Genomic DNA, 12,466 nt, shown 5'->3' on the forward strand with positions numbered 1-12,466 from the left:
CTCTGGCTCTGACTCTCTCTCTCTCTCTCACGCTGTGAGACGCTCCTCTGACTCTCTCTCTCTCTCTCTCTCACGCTGTGAGACGCTCCTCTGGCTCTGACTCTCTCTCTCTCTCTCTCTCTCTCACGCTGTGAGACGCTCCTCTGGCTCTGACTCTCTCTCTCTCTCACGCTGTGAGACGCTCCTCTGGCTCTGACTCTCTCTCTCAGCCTCTTCGTTACCACTACAGCCTGTCTACATTGGTCCCTCTTGCTCTGTGTTTGTCCCCAAACATTTGCCTGGGGTGTGTTTGTGTCTTCTGTAGTATGTGTGTGTGTGTGTGTGTATCTCGTGTGTGTGTGTGTGTGTGTGTGTGTATATCTCGTGTGTGTGTGTGTGTGTGTAAGAGAGACATTAGTCACTGACGACTGGAATCATTGTTTTAATTGACTCTAGCTGGAGACGTTGGAGCGAGATGACAGAGGCAGCGAGGAGAGCACCAATCAAGCCAATGTGAGTCTTATTTTCTCTCTCTCTATTCTTCCCCTCTTTCTCTTCCTGCCTTTGTGTCTGTTTCTCTCTGTCTCACTTGCTTTTTCTCTGTCTCTTCACTCTGCCTCTGCTGTTCCCCTGCATTATGGAACACTCTTCTCTCTTTCTCTCTCTCTCTCTCCTCGTTCTCTCTCTCTATCTCCCTCCTCCTTTTTCTCTCTCCCCATTTCTTTTTTTGTCTCTCCCTTTCTCTCCCTCATGTGTCACTTCATTTTCTTATCTTCTGATTCTCTGTCTCTTTAAATTCCTGTCACTCCCACTTTCCTCCATCCCTCCCTGCATCTCTCCATCTCTCCTCTGTTTGCATCTCCCTGCCTACCATTATCCCTCCTCTAGCCATCTTCTCTTACTCTCTTTCTCTCTATCTCTTTCTTTCTCGCTCTCTTCCCCTCTCTCACTCTCTCTCTCTCTCTCTCATCTCTCCTCTGTTTGCATCTCTCTGCCTTCTATTCTCCCTCCACTACCCATTCTCTCTTCCTCTCTCTCTCTTCCTCTCTCTCTCTCTCTCTCTCTCTCTCTCTCTCTCTCTCCCCCCCTCTCTCTTTCTCTCTCTCTCTCTTTCTCTCTCTCCCTCTCACTCTCCCTATCCCTCTCTCTCTCTCTCTCTCTCTCTCTTTCTCTCTCTCTTCCCCTGCTGGCCTCTTCCACAGACATGACAGAGCATTACAGGGCAATCGAGCGCAGGAGGACTTTATTTGTCACAGGATAAATCAGTGAGACACACTGGGTGGGGAAATCTAAGGGCAGAGGGGGAGAGAGGAGTTAGGGGCATGTGGGTGGGGGGGCGTGGGGGAGGGTCAAGCAGGGACACACCTTAATCCTAGAGTGGGTTTGCCCTGTCTCCTAGGAGAGATTAGCTACCTCACGTCAGGACACAGGTTCGCGTGCTGTGTAGAAGGCAGCAGTAAACAGGTGTGTGTATGTGTGTATGTGTGACACAGGTTCACGTGGCGTGTAGAAGGCAGCAGTCAACAGGTGTGTGTGTGTGACACAGGTTCACGTTAGGGGTGGGCGGTATGGCCAAAATCTTCTATCACGGTATTTGTAATTTTATATCACGGTTACGGTATATATCACGGTATATTATACGTAGGGTGACCAGATTTGAGTTTGTGAAAAAGAGGACACTTCAGCGGTGGCTAAATGTGTCCACAGACATATGCTATACAGCATGATCATTTATTTATTGAGCCTTATGAACACTAAGTTGCAGAAACAATACTGCCTCAATAGGCTATTGGCCTAAGCAATAGTGGCCAGTATAGGCCTACTTTGTACTGAACGTTTCCATTGAATCTTTATAGTAAGATTAAAACAAAGTGCATGTAGTGGCATTTAGTCCAGTGCTTATGTGGCTTTCAGTGGTTCTCTAATGTACTTTCAGAAGATAACTCAAGTGTTAAAAAACTTTCTTTTCAATGTTTGTTCATATGATAACGCAATAATGATGAGACATTTTTTTTTTCCTATGGCCACATATAAAAATTAAAAAACGTTAACGTTACTCAATTGTAAGGAATATTATTTTGCATAATGATCAGCTAGATATCCCGATGTGTTTCAAATTTTTTGTAATAGTTATTTGCGAAGACATACAGTGCCCTCCACAATTATTGGCACCCTTAGTGAATGTGACCAAAACAGGCTATGAAGAAATATATCTTTGCTGTTTATCATCTTGGTCTTTCCCTCAAAATATTCTCAAAAATCTTACCTTTTCATCAAAGTAAAATTCCTGAAAGAAATATTTTTTTTGACATTACATAAAATATTTTTCTCCAAAACATGGGTGCACCCTTAGAAAATCCTATAATTAAAATCTAACTGAAGGATATTACCAGTCATGTTTTACATTTTTGAGTTCACCTGTTTCATTAGGAACTCTTAAGTGGTCAACCATGGCTTCCTGCTTCACTGAGGTATAAATATGAGGTGACACAGGCCAAATACCCTTAGTCATTCATCAAGATGGGAAAGACAAAAGAACTCAGTGCCAAAGTGCAACAAAAAGTTGTTAAGCTGCTGAAATCTGGATTTAGGGAAATAAGAAAATATCTAAACAGTTGGAAATACCCACTTCCACAATCAGGGCGATAGTTAAGAAGTTAAAAGCGACAGGAGATGTAAGGAATCAGCCTGGAAGAGGACCTATCTGTAAATTAACCCCACGCACCGTGAGGAGGATAGTTCGACTGGTAAAAGAATCTCCAAGGATCACACCTGGATAATTGCAGAGGTAAGTTAAGTCCTGGGGTCAGAAAGTCTCCAGAACTACCATCAGACTGCACCTACATCACCACAAGTTGTTTTTGAGGGTTATCAGAAAAAAGCCTCTGCTGTCAATCAACAACAAACTAAAGTGCCTACAGTTTGCCAAATGTAAGTCAGACTTGAGTTATATTGTCAGATGAGACCAAAATAAGGCTTCTTGGCAACAAACATCAAAGGTGGGTTTGGCGTAGACAGAAAGATAGCCATACAGAAGAGCACCCCATACCGACATTGGAGTGTGGTGGCGGATCTCTGATGTTGTTGGGCTGTTTTTCTTCCAAAGGCCCTGGACATCTTGTTAGGATACATGGTATCATGTACTCCATCAAATACCAGCAGATATTAAATAAAAACCTAACAGCCCCCCTCTAGGAAGCTTAAAATGGGCCGTGGTTGGACCTCCCAGCAGGACAATGATCCAAAGCACACCTCAAAATCAACACAAAAATGGTTCACCGACAGCAGAAAAAAGGTTTTGCCATGGCCATCACAGTCCCCAGACCTAAACCCCATAGAAAATCTGTGGGAAGAGCTGAAGCCGAATCTGCAAATGTGTTGACCTCAGAATCTGAAGGATCTGCAGAGATACTGTATGTAGGAATGGTCTCAGGTACGTGCCATGTGTTCACCAACCTCATCACGCATTATAGGAGAAGACTTGGAGCTTTTATCTTGGCAAAGGGAGGCTGCTCAAAGCATTAAATTAAGGGGTGCCAATAATTGTGGCACACCTGTTTAGGAGAATAGTATTTATTTCATGAAAAAAATTAATGTTTTCTTTCAATCATTTTATTTCAATGAAAAGGTAAGATTTTTGTAAATATTTTGAGTGAAAGACCAGCAAAGAACAGCAAACAAATATTTTTTCATAGCCTGTTTTGGGCACATTCATTTTCTGCACTGGCAGCCATTTCTTGTCAGTCGGTTACCAAGGTGTTTGCAAAGGCATCCTGGGAAATGTAATCTAATAATTCACGTCTTTCATATCATTCCGAAAGAAGTCCGGTCATTTAATGTACGCAACACCTGAAACTTTAAAGGTCTATTTGCCTGAAGAACAATTTTTTCTTAGCGGTAATCACGAAACGGCAACAAAATAGTTGAAGAGGTATTTTGGAGGAATGTCTTCTATCGTTTTGGCGAGTAACTGTATAATAAGCCGGACGATGTATAGTTTGGAGGTCATTATCTAAAAATAAATCGAGTGGAGCCAAAACGGTGGAGCCAAATCTCTCCCGGTAGACACATTTCTACCGTTGCTCGGTATATACCGGCCAGCCCTAGTTCACGTGCTGTATAGAAGGCAGCAGTAAACAGCAGCTCCATCATTAGCAGCACTCAGCCTGAGCTCGTGTTGAGCAGGGTTCTGTGCTCTAATGTTGAGCAGGGTTCTAAATGTTGGTTCTGGAGGGGGGAGTTCGGTGTTCTAATGTTGAGCAGGGTGGTTCTGGAGAGGGGAGTTCTGTGTTCTAATGTTGAGCTGAGTTCTGGCTGTGGTTCTGGAGAGGGGAGTTCTGTGTTCTAATGTTGAGCAGGATTCTGCCTGTGGTTCTGGAGAGGGGAGTTCTGCTCCAAAAGGCGTTGTGTTGGTGCAAGAAGACTGAGTTGCATACTGTTTGAGAAAGATACCTGCCAATGTGCTGTGATCTTCACTCTCTTTACCCCTTTTTCTCACCAGCTACCCCCCCCCCATCTCTCTCTCTCTCCCTCTCTCTCTCTCTCTCTGTCACTCCCTCCCTCTCTCTCTCTCTCTTTCTGTCTCTCTCTGTCTCTTTCTCCCTCTCTCTTTCTCTATCTCTCTCTCTCTGTCTCTCTCTCTCTCTCTCTCTTTCAGTCTATAGACTATAGTATAGATACATGTATTTCTCTGTGTCTCTTACTCAATGGCATCTCTCCCTGTGTCTTGTGTGTCCCTCTGTGTGCAGGAGGCAGCAGCATCAGCAGTGGTGTCCTGCAGCCAGGAGAAGGAGAGTGTTCCAGAGAAGGGCCCGCCCAGCCCTGTGCGCTCCGAGAGGGAGGCCCTGCTCGTGGGTAAGTGGCCATGGGGAGACTGGGTGGGAGGACTGGTAGTGGGTGAGGGTGGTTGATAGTTTGTTTGTTTGTGTGTTTGTTTATTTGTTTGTTTACCTATGTGTCTGGGTCCGTCTTCTGGCTGGTAGTGTGTCTGAGCCGCCCGGGGCCTGCGATTAGAATGACAGCTGTGGTGATTATTCATCTGGGAGCTTAAGCCTGCCTCCACACTCCACCAGTCTACTCAGCCAACCCTATCCAGAAACACAGGCAACCACAGAGAGGGCTGCTCACACACACACACACACACACACACACACACACACACACACACACACACACACACACGCATACATACATACATACATACATACATACATACATACATACATACATACATACATACATACATACATACATACATACAGACATACAGACACACAGACACACAGACACACAGACACACAGACACACAGACACACAGACACACAGACACAGACACGCACTCGCACAATAGGACTACAGCTTTTCTACACACCCCCTGTCTGTCTCTTAGTCTCTCCTGCCTGCCTATTGCCCAGTCTACTTGCTTCATACTTGAAGATGATTTGAATTACCAGTGTAAGAGAGGACGAACATTTCCCCTTAGCCGTCTCTTTCCAAAATGTAACCAATTTCACCTGAGAAGGCAGGAGGTCAGGTTCCTTTTTTGACAATAAGGCCGGAAAAAATAAAGCGGCGTGCCGGACCAGGCAGTGACGGCTCTGTGGTTTTGGCGGATGACAGAAAATTTAACAAAACGTTTTTAAGTCTTAAAAATCCCACAGAATTTGCCCAGATAGTCTCATGGCCTTACTTGTGTACGTGTAGACTGCTAATGAAGAGAGAGACATTGAATTTGTGATGCTCAATTTGAGGAAGACACTCAATATGGGTGGTTGATCCCAACCTTTCTCTCTCCGTGGACCTAAACAGACAATTATCTCCTAATGAGTCTCAGATTAGCCCTCATGCATGAAGACATCGCGTGGAGTGGAGACACAAATGATCTCTGGACGAGACGAGACGCATGTGTCTCTGACCAATCAGAGTCTCTCTGCACCCCTCCACGTCACAGAGCTGTTTCCTCTCGAAGGTCACCAGAGGGGAAACTAATTAGAATCTGCCAAAAGCCGGTGCTGTCTCTCTCTCTCTGAGGCACGTTTAAAAAGGAAATAAAGGAGAAACAAAGAATAGCAATAAGACGCCAGTCTTCACAGCTGTCCACAGAGCCCTCTTAGCAATGCCATGTGTTAGCAAGTTTTTGAGAAGCCCGACAACGGGACTTTTTAAGTGAATTAGGCTCAGCCAGACACCCTGTTTCATTAAGCCTGATCAAAGACTGCCAGAGCTTCCCTCTCCTCTCCTCTCCTCTCCTCTCGTCTCTTCTGTTCTCTTCTCTCCTCCTCTCGTCTCCTTTCCTCTCTCTCCTCTCCTCTCCTCTCCTCTCCTTTCTTCTCTTCCCGTGTAGCTGGCCATTATCAGATGTTATTTCATTAAAGTACAACACTAACAAACAAGTCCCACCGATGAAGAGACTTGATTAGCCTGAGAGGCATCAAAGCACCAATTGAGCCCTTGGCCTTAAAGTGTTTCTTCAACTCCAGCACTGGTGCTAATTGGCAGAAATGGTGATTGCATCAGCGGGTTTGACGGGCAGGGACTCCTCAAGTGTTCAGAACCACTCTCTTGAACCAGGAGCTGGAGTTTCACACTCATTAGAAGCTCGTGGGACGGACAGTGGGGACACCAGCAGCTGTGAGCGCTGGCCCGTAGTGCTGTGGTGTGCTGCGGTGCTGCAGGTGACGGCTGTGTTTAACACTGTGCTCTTCTGTGTGTGTGTGTGTGTGTGTGTGTGTGTGTGTGTGTGTATGTGTGTGTGTGTGTGTTTGTGTCTGCAGGTATAATATCCACCTTCCTGCACGTCCATCCGTTCGGAGCCAGCATTGAATACATCTGCTCCTACTTACAGTGCCTGAACACCAAGGTAAATACTGGCCTGCACAAACACACAGACACACACACTCACACATACGCCCAGAGATCCTAACACACAAACACACACACTCCCACATACGCCCAGAGATCCTCACACACAGACACACACACTCACACATACGCCCAGAGATCCTAACACACAAACACACACACTCACACATACGCCCAGAGATCCTCACACACAGACACACACACTCACACATACGCCCAGAGATCCTCACACACACACACACACACTCACACATACGCCCAGAGATCCTCACACACACACACACACACACACACATACGCCCAGAGATCCTCACACACAGACACACACACTTACACATACACCCAGAGATCCTCACACACAGACACACACATTCGTACATACGCCCAGAGATCCCCACACACACACACAGACACACACACTCACACATACGCCCAGAGATCCTCACACACACACGCACATACTCCCAGAGATCCTCACACACACACAGTCCTATGTCATGCCCTCCACAGCTCTGCTATTGCCCCTCTAGCTCTCCCTTGCCACGCTGGTAAAGTCAAGCAGAGTAACCTCCCTTCCCTCACACACACACACACACACAGACACACACACACACAGATGGGAAGCATATGGGTATTCCTGGATGGCAGGGCCCCCTGGTGCAGACAGAGCCCCCTCCTTGTGCCAGTTCAGACACCCGCTGACTAATGGGCCCTCTCCTGGGGATGATTGCTCAGGGTGTGTGTGTGTGTGTGTGTGTGTGTGTGTGTGTGTGTGTGTGTGTGAAAGTGTGTGTGTAAGTGTGTGTGTGTGTGTGTGTGTGTGTGTGTGTGTGTGTGTGTGAATGAGTGCTCCCACATCTGTTCACTAGACTGCATTGGGAAAGGAAAGTGACATTGGTTCCATATAACATGCATAGAATAAACCTGAATCCAGCAGAAAAAAATGGCTTCTTCTAGCCTAGAATGGGGAGCTCTCTCTACCTTTCCTAGCGGAGCTCCCTGAATCGCTCAGCACGCCCCCTGCTCCCAGCCAGCTCTCTCTCTCTCTCTCTCTCTCTCTCTCTCTCTCTCTCTCTCTCTCTCTCTCTCCACTCACAGATCACCACAGTGGTTGTCCACTAATTCAATCCTCTCCCTCTTCCTGTCAATGCTGTGACTCACTCCATCTGAGAGGAAAAAGCCAGAGAGAGAGAGAGACGGGAAGAGAGAATGAGTAAAGCGTAGTGTTGTGTTTCTCTCCTGTCCTCTCCTCTCCTCGTTATGCAGAGAGGTGGCCCTGAGGGTCTGCCTTGCTCCCACGCCTCTCCTCTCCTCTCCTCTCCTCTCCTCTCCTCTCCTCTCCTCTCCCCCTCTCCTCCTCTCCTCCTCTCCTCTCCCCCTCTCCTCTCCTCCTCCTCCTCCTCTCCTCTCCTCCTCTCCTCCTCCTCCGAGTAGCACCAGATGCCCACATGGCTTTGGCTGCATTCATCCCCTTCCACTCCAGCCCTTAGAGCCAGAGAAGCTGTATTCAGTGCTATTGATCATCCCACAGAGCTCAGTCCTTTAGCTCCAGAAGTGGTTGTTCATTGCACTCACGCTAATGTGACATGCTTCATAAAACACCACTGAAAGCTCTTTTCCACTCGCCAAAAGGTAACTTGTTCATTGATGTTAGTATTGTGTTATTGTGTATTTTACTACAACAGTTGAGGGCAGTCTGTAGATCGTTTGTGCGTCATTGAAACATGTAGGGATTAAAGTCTGTATAAACAGTGTACGCAGTTCCCAATTCCCCTCAATACAAACAGATTTGCAACAGAGGTTGTGCATCATCTGATTTCCTTGAAGTAGCGGTATCTGACATTCCTTTTCAACATACTAGCCCCATTCACTCCATCTTGATGAAGATGGCTGGCACACTCACCAACATGCAGTATCCACCCAATGGATATCTGCCCAAAGTGATGAGATTGGACATCATCCAAAATGATGAGAATGAGTGAGAAGTCACTGTAAGCACTAGTGTATTGAACTAATCACACTTGTTGCTTTGGGTCTTTCATGAACTGCAGCACAGCTAACATGCTGTCATCATCCAGAGTCAGGCTGAACATCCACCATATGTTATGTTGAGTGTGGGGGTGCGGTGGTAAGCTTAGCAAGCTGCAGACCGGGGTTCCATTCCCAACCGCTGCAGGATAAAAGCATCTGCTAAATAACTGACATTCACGTGTCCATGTTGTGGTCACTGTGCGCACCAGTGGAATGAACTGATCCCAGGGTTGCTTTGGGTGTTTGTGTTCCAGATCAGTACCACAGAGGTGGAGGTCCTGCTGGGGCGACTGCCCTGCACCTTCAGACAGGAGTTGAGTGGCGTGGGCGCCAGCCTGGAGAAACGCTGGAAGTTCTGCGGCTTCGAGGGCATCAAGACGGCGTAGAAACCCCATGGTCAACAGGAGGGTCGGAGGAGCGTTGGGGACGGGTCATAGGTGCTTTGAGTCTGCCTCTGTTCTGTTCTGTGTGTGTGTGTGTGTGTGTGTGTATGAACGGTGTGTGTGAATGGTGTGTGTGTGTGTGTGCGTGCGTGCGTGTGTGTGTGTGCGTGTGTGTGTGTGTGTGTGTGTGTGTGTGTGTGTGTGTGTGTGTGTGCACACACGAAGTGTGTCTGTGTGTGTTTCACACGGGGGTCAACCCGACACCAATGGCAGGCCGCCACCAGGCTCCGGGGGGAAAAGACTACTGCACAGGGGGGAAATCAAGGTCTACTGAGAACTGAGCAACTTTCATCCAACTTCCTGTCTTGCTGGCCTTCTCTAGTTTCCTTCCAAGACTTTGTATAAACGTATAAATACATGAATATATTTCTTTCTTTCTTTTTTCTTTTTCTGTATAGGCTGGTAACGGTGGCATAGGTTTTGTTTCCATAATCTGTAAATGCTTGAATAACAACATGATATTTTGAAATAAAACTGATGAGAACAGCTGAGTTTTTTTTCCCCCATTTATTTGGAGTGTGTATGTTTTTCGGCCCCAGTTCCTGGGTCAATCATTGAACAACCATACTGAGTGTTTGCACTGCGCAAGTTATGTCCACAAGTCCTATCTAGCGTGTGTGAGCATGGAAGTGTATACAGTACAGCCAGGGATCTCCCTCCTCACAGAGGCTCGGAGGTAAACACAGGAGCTCCAGCAGTGTGGACAGAGGAGCGGCCTGTGGTCGGACGTACACGGCATGGATGCAGAAAGCCCAGCGCAGCACTCCATCTCAGCTCTTCCTCCAGCAGCCTCTCTTTGCCTGACAACAGCAGACACGGATTTCCACTGGATTCATGTCTTATGTGTATGTGTGTGACTACGTATTTGTTTATGAGTATGTGTGTGAGCATAAATACACACACACTACCACACCACACACACACGCACACATGTAACCATCAGGCTTTATTTAATGCCATCATTTCAACCCCATTTTATCCCTGTCATCTCTATCGTGCTTGGAGTCCTGTGCGAGGCTGTATTACATGGGAATAAATTCATGTAGAGAGGGACAATTACCAGGGCTGAGGTTCGATGGCAGAGGTACATTATATATGAGTGTCGTGCCTGTCATGCAGAGGGAATTAGCACAGCAGGATGTTGTGTAAGAAAAGGAAGGTTTCATACCTCCATCGCGCTCCTCTAGGCAACACAGTCAAGCATTCCAAATGTTTCTAATGTGCTATTTGTATGTTAGTGTGTGTGTGTGTTTACGTTCTTCCGTGACTCTGAGGAAACTGAAGATTTATTACACACGGTTTGTCCCCATCAGGCTGCCTCCATCTCCTAAGGCTACATGTATGAAACATTAGTTTCAAGTCCCTGTCACAGTCTTTCCCAACCGCTGTGTATTAGTGAGATGCAATGAGCGTGTGTGTGTGTGTGTGTGTGTGTGTACACACTTATCTCTCTCACACACACACACACACATTTTGAAGTACGCTTCTATACATAAACATTTTAATGGTCGTGCATTTTTAATACCACTATTCCACAGTAAACATGCACTTAGTTAGTCACACAACATGAGCATTCAGGGAGGATCCTGAGGGTTGCCTGTAGACGGGTATGAACTGCTCCCTCAGCTTTGAGGACATGGCAGCACAGAAACATCAACATGGTGCAAACCCATACCCTTCTGTTCTCTCCTGCTGCTGGGGCCAGGTGTAGTCCATCATGTGTGAGATGTTCGTAGAAATGTCTTCTTGATGGGGTCCTTCACTTCATGTAGGCCTTGTTGTTCAGTTTAGGCCTTGTCTTTTCATTTGACTATGAAGGTGTGGGCCTATCTGCCTTAAGACTAGTGTTATTACTGTATCTTATTTTCAACCTGATCCACATAGGCTGTCCAATAACATGAAAGAGGGGCGCTGTCCTTCAAATTCTACATTTACTTGGGTTTCCCCAAGTCTTGAGAAGGTCCGTCTTTGCCTGTTACCTGAATACATGTAACAAATGATGAGCCTTTCTGATGTGAATAGAGCATTTACATAGAACACAGAATTCTACATGTTTTGCCCTTTATTTCCGCCTTCGGTAGCAAGCCAAGTGTCTCTTGACATTTGTTTTTTACCTCATAACTTAGCACACTTCAAGTCATCCATTCTGAGATTTGTGTGTGTGTATCAGAGAGGGATGTTTTTTGTATGTATACGGCACTAATTAGGTCTTCCAGTCTGCCTCCCTGAGATATGCTTCCATTTGCTGTCATCTCCTCCTCTTGAAGCCACTCAAAGATTTCTCATTTCAATTCAAGGAGGCTTCGCATTAAGCATTTTCAAAAGTTGTGATTCATGCTGCCATCACTGCTGGAGGATCAGCCCCTGCTGAAGCACTCCAGGAGTGTCCTTGAACACCTGGTCTTATGATTGCCTTCCAGCATTATCTTCAAAGAGGGGGAAAGGGCACAGATGTCAAATTCGGCTAAGCGGAGTCTCGATCCCTGTGCTAAATCCCTCGTTAGGTATGTACCTCACGCTTAAAAGAAGTAATTGGATTTGAAACGCAACTCAACAAGGTTCATTTGGGTGATGTCTTGATGCCTGAGATATTTCTAATTATCTCACTTTTACCTGAATTCCTCAATCCGGACTGAATCCCGTTAATTACAAGCTGTGCTCCCCATGGGTAATCAGATGAGTGCGTGTGTAGGCCAAGGCTACAATAAAGCCCTCTTTTCAGACTTGGGGGAAAAATAACTTGATTAACAAAAAACGACTACTTCCATCTCCACTTGTCTCGGTAAGACACAGTGACACACACCACTCATCACTTTGTGGAACAACTATAGAAACGTGTGTGAGGGGCTTCCCTTCCCACGATGCGCCGGAGAAGATAAACTAGAACATGCATTGAGGCCACAGAATTCTGAGCATGTAGTGCAGTGATTCCCTAGCTCCCCCTTCTGGATTGCACATGCATCATCAGACCGGCTGCGGATGCCACCTTGGTGAGTAAAGATTTTATTGGTGTGTGTGTAACATTAAGGGATCAGTTTACATCCTCACGCTAACTAACGTCCCAGCGAAGCTTTGCAAGCCTCATTAAGTTATGTATCTGTATAAACCTTTACAATGATGGATTTACAGAGGGAGAGACAGAATATATGAGC

At 46.3% G+C, this 12,466-nt stretch overlaps 1 protein-coding gene across 6 annotated transcripts in view; it reads left to right on the plus strand.

Moving 5' to 3' along the window:
- The window catches only part of LOC308367225 (ecto-NOX disulfide-thiol exchanger 2-like), a 295,423-nt gene extending 285,623 nt beyond the window's left edge, over window positions 1-9,800 (plus strand). For 5 of the 6 annotated variants that reach the window (XM_080841064.1, XM_080841068.1, XM_080841065.1 and 2 more), the window contains 3 exons: window positions 436-492; window positions 4,728-4,833; window positions 9,126-9,800. In XM_080841064.1, the coding sequence (XP_080697190.1) occupies window positions 436-492; window positions 4,728-4,833; window positions 9,126-9,595 (633 nt within the window). In that variant the 3' untranslated portion in view covers window positions 9,596-9,800. Of the gene's footprint in view, window positions 1-435; window positions 493-4,727; window positions 4,834-6,752; window positions 6,839-9,125 lie in introns of all 6 variants that reach the window. The other variant, XM_080841069.1, reaches the window with a different exon arrangement.
- Window positions 9,801-12,466: the final 2,666 nt, after the last annotated feature.

Source organism: Sprattus sprattus (assembly GCF_963457725.1).
Source record: "Sprattus sprattus genome assembly, chromosome: 6".
NCBI lineage: Eukaryota > Metazoa > Chordata > Actinopteri > Clupeiformes > Clupeidae > Sprattus > Sprattus sprattus.